Genomic DNA, 6,431 nt, shown 5'->3' on the forward strand with positions numbered 1-6,431 from the left:
GAAGTGTGTGACCAGAGAGGACTCTGCATGACCACGCTGTGGAAATCCATTTCTGTTGTTTTTAAGCCTGTGGTATTTTGTTTTAGCAACCCAGAAGGACTAAGACAACATCCTAACAATCTTTAGACAGTTCAGTATACCTCATGCTATTTATATGAAGTTGTAAAGCATTTGTATTGTATGGTGTAACACTGTGATAGTTGGTTGACTGGTCATGGCTGGGTTTCATAAAAATTCTGAGAATTCAGTCTTCTTGGTAGCATGACCAGAACCATGAACAATTATCTAATACTTTGATTCTAATAAGTTGACCCAGAATAATTTGCTGTGATTCTTATGTAATATCTTAACGGTTTTCTTTGTAATGCCAGCTTCTGCTATTTGTGACTAATTTTAATAGGAGCTTCATTCTCTCAATGTAGGGGTGGATTTTCTTTTGATTTTCTATTAAATGAAGATAAAAAATGTTAAGAAATTACCCTCTTAGATTTTGACATCTCTACAGAGTCTGTGTTTATTTTTTTAAGAGGAGAACAATTTCACAGAGCATGCACTAAAAAGCTATAAATTTTAAAGAAGCTTGCTATGGGATAGATCATTATAACCACCTCAGAGATGGATTCGATGGATGTGGGTTTAGCACGAGTTGTTGGTTCGGCACAACAGGATCTCGGTATAAATGTCAACTTTCTGTGAATCCCTCTGCAGGCACTTGAACAGTTTATAAAATGCAGAATGACGAATATCTTCATCGCTGGACACCAGGGATGGGAGTTCTGACCAGAATATGCGATCCTCAGTCAGCCGCCTTACTGGAAAAATAATCTGAATACCCAAAAGATAATGACTTCTTATGTGTTTTATTAGTATTTGCTTTTTTTTTTTCTTTGTTTCTAATTATCACAATAAGATTCGGGGAAGACATACGAATATAAACTCTCTGGATATGGATTTCGGAGCCAGTCTATGAGAAAACTAAGAGAAATCTAAAATTTAGAAACATAACTCAAGTTTAGTTTTAATTTTCTCTTTTTTTCCTTCCCACTCTCATTCTTTGATTAACAGAGAAAGAAGACAAGTGGAATTTCAATAGCAGATATCCTGGGTTACTTTGAAGAAAATGCTCATCTTGGAAATTCTGTTCTCTAGTTCTCTTACTCTTGAAAATATTTCAACCACCGGTGCCCAAGAAGAGGCAAGCTTTTGGCGGAATTGTGTGCAATGCAGGGAAGGCTGCACATGTAAAAATTGCAGTGAAATTCTGATTCTTTACAGTATAGTCTACCACTATGAATGACTTGGCTCCTGGTTTATATAGCAGCAGTCTAGCATATAGAAGTCATGAATCTTTTTCTTACAAAATGAGATATTTCCAAACACCTTACTCATTACAAAGGTCACCTCTTTCATTCATGAACAAAGCAAGAAAGCCCTTTGCAGGACACTCACGTGGCTGAATTGCCTCTCTATGAATGCTTGAAGTTCTTGTACTTTTTTCATATTCTCTCTGGCATTTGATAGGATAGTATGTGAGACTTCTTTCATAATCCGCTGCTCTGTGAGTAGATGATTCAGAGGTCTATTCCAGGAGTACAGTAATACAAGTATAAACTGACCAAGGTCTTCATTCTAAGCAACCGGAAGAAATGGTCTCATTAAAATAATCATAATTCAGTGGTTTTGGTAACATGTGATCTTTGCTCAGAGCAGCTGACCTAAAAAACTTTTGTTTTTTTCTATGTGTATGCAGAGATATTTGAAGGTAGTAAGAGTTGCAAAACTATAAACTGTAAGCTATTAGTTCACAGTTTGCTGAATTATTAAAAATTTAGGTTATGTTAGGAACTAATTCTTCTGATGCATTCTAATTTATAACATGAAGAATTTTGTTCTTTCCTCTGAAATTCTACGACCACTCAGTGAATTCTTTTATGTTGTGTATTTTCGTGAGAGAAATCTAAGTATTTTTTTGCAAGTCAGTATGTGCCTGCAGTGCCTAACCCAGGAAAGAGGGATTCCGCCTGTGCCCACATCATTGACACCCAGTGATTCATTCATATTAATGACTCAGACGAGTCATTCGTATTGATTTTTGATAGGTAATTTTTTATGATATTACAACAAAGAGACAAGGAAGAAGATATAACATTCCTAAACAGGCTTCTCTCCTCAGCTGATCCCAACACCAGCCCCCTGCTGATATCAGAAGTGTCCGTTTTGTTGACATGTGTCCAAGCAGAAAATGGCACAGCATTGTCTTTAGTAACAGCATCAGTGGGATTCACAATGGAGGGTTTCCCCCCTAGTTCACTACTATTACCAGAATTCAGCATGAAAATCCCAGGGGCTGAAGATCTCTAGTTAATATGCTTGATTTCTTTACAACCATGAACTGTTTTAGTGCTTAAGAACAAAGAACTGAGTAGGATTAAATATAGTAATGCACATAAAGTGCTGAGTAAAATGTGAGGCCATGTAGTAACTCTCAATAAACTTTAAATTTAAGCTTATTAAAAAACCCCTCCTCTTCTTCCTCTTTGACCTTTTCCTTTACTTGATTATCTTCATTATTAATGAGCTTAACAGTGGAAAATAATGCTGGTATCATTAAGAAAGTTGTAGAGAGAGAAGACAGTATTTTAAGGGGGGGATGCATGTGAAAATATTTTAAATAATGTTAGGACGAAGGATAATGCAGAAAATCAGAAAAAAAGAGATTATAACTGTGAAAATTTGGAGCTTCCATAAATGATTGAGGCTTGATATGTAAACAGTGTTGTCCTCAGAAAAGAGGCAATTGTTATGGCTATGAGAAGCAAAGCAATGTTTATAGGCTGTTGTGGAAGAGACTTACAAATTAAGAACAACAGGTGACAGAAGAGTCATTGAGAATGACAAATGAAGGAGGTGTCAGAGAAGTAGAAGCAGAGAGAGCCTTGAAAGGCAGACGCAGTGGCTCGGGTGGTGCGGTATAGGACTCCCACTTAGGAGTCAGTAGTAACAGGGAGTACTCAAAACTGGGGTGTGTTTCTTACATATTCATGAATTTTTCAGTCTTATATTTTACACATGGTAGTTACCATTCATTTCTGTTTTCATACAGAATAGTGTCTAATGCATTGGTTGAACTAAACTTGTCTGCATGGACATTTTATAGATCCGTTATTTATTTTGCTACTGCAGATCTTTAGTCATCCCTTGATTTTGCTCATGCTTCATCAAATGCACAATATAATTTCTTTTAAATTTCTTACCATTCCTCCACCTTTTCCTGCATGTACCTTTACCATTACCTCTAATAATCTGAAGCCTGGTAACCTACATACTGTTTCATTTGATCTGGTGAAAAATCCAGGTGAAAGACTCACGGTCAACTTGAGGGCGTTTTCTCTTTCTTCAGGAGTAGGGATGATATCAGTATGGCAGCTGTAGGGCACATCGATATAGTACGGTTTGCCCCGGACATATTTTTCATGCTGAAAGTGATCAGGCAATTAGTTAGGGTTGCTGGGCATTCAGTAGATGAACCCATTACAGGAACATTAACATGTTTGACATTCATGCAATTTTTTTAACAGGGAGCAACACAAAATTTGAAAGTCATTCTTTTCCTATTTTTCTATACATTGTCTCTATAAAAATGATTTTACATATAACTTTTCTAACTTTTCCTTTCACTATTTTATTATTCTCTTTTCTTTTTATTTTTTAGTATTTCCCAGGGGACGTAGTGGTAAAGAACATTCCTGCCAATGCAAGACATATAAGAAGACTCAGGTTTGATCCCTAGGTGAGGAGCATCCCTTGCAAGAGGGTACAGCAGCATACTCCAGTATTCTTGCCTGGTGAATCCTATGGACAGAGAAGCCCCTTGGGCTACAGTCAGTAGGGTTGCAAAGAGTTGGACACAACTGAAGTGAATTAGAGTGCATGCATGCATCTATATTTAACCATTTAATCTCTTGTTTACTGTGGGTTAAAGCCAATATATTCCCTTACAAAGAGTTATACAGTTATGACTTTTAATTTTCTCTGAATCCACACACCAAAAACCTTAGTGTTCTTCCCAGGTGCAGAGTACAGTGTTGTTTATGGTGGCAAAATGGTATGTCATAAAAACATGGCAAAAAGTTATAGGAAATACTAAACAATGGACTGAGAATAAAAAAAGTAGAAAAATCTAGCTAACACATTGATAGAGAAAAACTAATCTGTAGCGAAAGCTATGAACATTTAAAGAGATAACTTGGAAGAGTTGCAAAAAAACTGGACAGTCAAAAATGGAAGATGAAGCAAAACTAGTGAGTAAAAGAACTACGTGAATTTAATAGAACCCTTTAGCACCGCTTTTTATTAGCTGTCTGCTCTACTGTGTGCTCTTTGATTGACCTAAAAGAATTAACATACAACTTTCAAATACCTTCATCAGAATGAGAATAATTGTTTCCAATTAAACACTCCTTCTATTGTAGCTCAAAAACTATTCACTGCAAATCTTAAAACAATAATTTGTAGCATTAAAAAAACTACCAATATTTGTTTTTGTGAATGGATTTCAGCTTTGTTTAACGTGTTCCGTCCACTCAGTTCACTGCAGAGCAGTTCTCATTTATTGGCTATTTACTCTGAGTCTGGAGAAGAAAGTCCAGAGAGACATTGAAGGACAAGAAAATCAACATGCTTCCCTTTCCCCAGTTCCACCTTAAAGTGCTTTATGTCAGGTAGTATTGTGGACTGAATCTCTGTTCTTCAAATTCACGTGTTTGAGCCCTAACTGCCAAAGTACTGTGTTTTGAAATGGGTTCCAACATTTTGAGATCCCCTAGACTGTAGCTCACCAGACTCCTCTGTCCATGGGATTACTCAGGCAAGAATCCTGGAGTGGCTTGCCATTTCCTTCTCCAGGGAATCTTCCAGACCCAGGGATAGAACCTGTCTCTCACATTGCAGGCAGATTCTCTTCCATCCGAGCCAACAGTGAAGCCCATTAAGGCTAAATGAGCTCTTAAGGTGGAACACTCATCCAATAAGTTTAGTGTCTTCATGAAGCGAAACACCAGAGAATTCTCTCTGTGTCTCTGTGTCTTTTATTCTCTCTCTCTTCCCCACCCATCACCCTGTGTGAGGATGCATGGGGAATCCAGCCTGGAAAGAAATAATTCTTACCAGAATTTCACCTTGCTGGCACGCTTATCTGGGACTTCTAGCCCCCAGAACTTTGAGAATTATTTCTGTTGTTTATTCCACTGTTAAAATAAATTTCTATTGTTATTTCCACTGAGTCTATTGTGTTCTTTTATGGCATTCTTGGCTGACAAATACAAAATCATTTATTTTTGGAAATTTACAAAGAAAATGAATGAAAGGAAATTGAAAAAGTTATTGCACTTCTTAGGAATCTTTGAGATTTCACAAAACTGATCCTTTCTTTGATTTCCACATCTTAGGAGCCAATGGTCTCTTTGACCTAGAGTCTGTGTTATATGAAGTTTGGCTAATGCAGCCTTCTAGTTGAAAGGACAGTATAGCTGTCTCTTACGTGAAGGTTCCATCTGGGAGCCTGGCCAGCTACAGTCCATGGGGTTGCAAGAATCAGACACGATTTAGCAATGAAACCAGCATCACTACAGTACTTACAAACTGATTGAACATTATGTTGGAATGGTTAGCGATATCACGGGACAGCATGGTGGCATTGAGAAACAGGTTTCTAAGTGATTCCAGGTGGATGTCAAACACGTCAGGACAGCTGATCAGGCATGTTTTGCCTTGGCACAGGAGCAGATTAGACATGACCAGCAGCAGCAGCAGGAAGGACCCTATTTACACAAAAACATGAGCCATTCTGAGATAATCTAGTCACCTGAGATTGTCAAATCCATCCTGAGGTGGGAAGCCTTCTCTTTCCCTGTTCCTCTGAGCAGCAGTGGTGCTGTAGTAGCCGGGATGGGGAAGAAGGAGGGCCTTCTGCGTAAATTTACATGGATGATGATATTTGCACAAATAGATAGTTGGAAAAGTAGGATACTCCCTGTAATTTTGTATTGCTGCCAGAAGTAATTCTGTGCTCTGCAAACATTTGGAACTTAATTCTGAGCCAGAGTGTTTAGGCCATTCTTTTAAGACAGTTTAATGTTGGGACTCTGCAGACTCTGGCAGCAAGGCCCTCTAGGAGTTTGTAATTTTTTCACTCTACATCGACTAATGCTTGAATTTTAGACACTGAAATGACAAGAAAAGTCCAGTTGATCTGTGTGGTTTACCATCACCCTGGGGTAAGAGGAAACACATGACTGACTGATCGCTACTATTGACTAAAAAGAGAATACTAAGAGAAAAAAGATACTGTACTTTGGATCTGCTGACTCACCTTAGTAACCCCTTGCATGTCTTTGATACTTTCCCAAAAGCTTTAGAACATCTTAAAATTT

The 6,431-nt window shown here is 37.8% G+C and overlaps 1 protein-coding gene across 1 annotated transcript; it reads right to left on the reverse strand.

Moving 5' to 3' along the window:
• Positions 1–436: 436 nt before the first annotated feature.
• Positions 437–5,819, reverse strand: LOC120859475 (placental prolactin-related protein 3-like; the record flags this gene model as incomplete). Its single annotated transcript, XM_040235570.1, has 4 exons — positions 437–825; positions 1,450–1,629; positions 3,369–3,476; positions 5,638–5,819. Coding segments are annotated over 4 exons (659 nt in total), but the record flags the coding sequence as incomplete, so codon positions are not given.
• Between the last annotated feature and the right edge of the window lie 612 nt (positions 5,820–6,431).

This window comes from Oryx dammah, unplaced genomic scaffold, assembly GCF_014754425.2.
Source record: "Oryx dammah isolate SB20612 unplaced genomic scaffold, SCBI_Odam_1.1 HiC_scaffold_1185, whole genome shotgun sequence".
NCBI classification, from domain to species: domain Eukaryota; kingdom Metazoa; phylum Chordata; class Mammalia; order Artiodactyla; family Bovidae; genus Oryx; species Oryx dammah.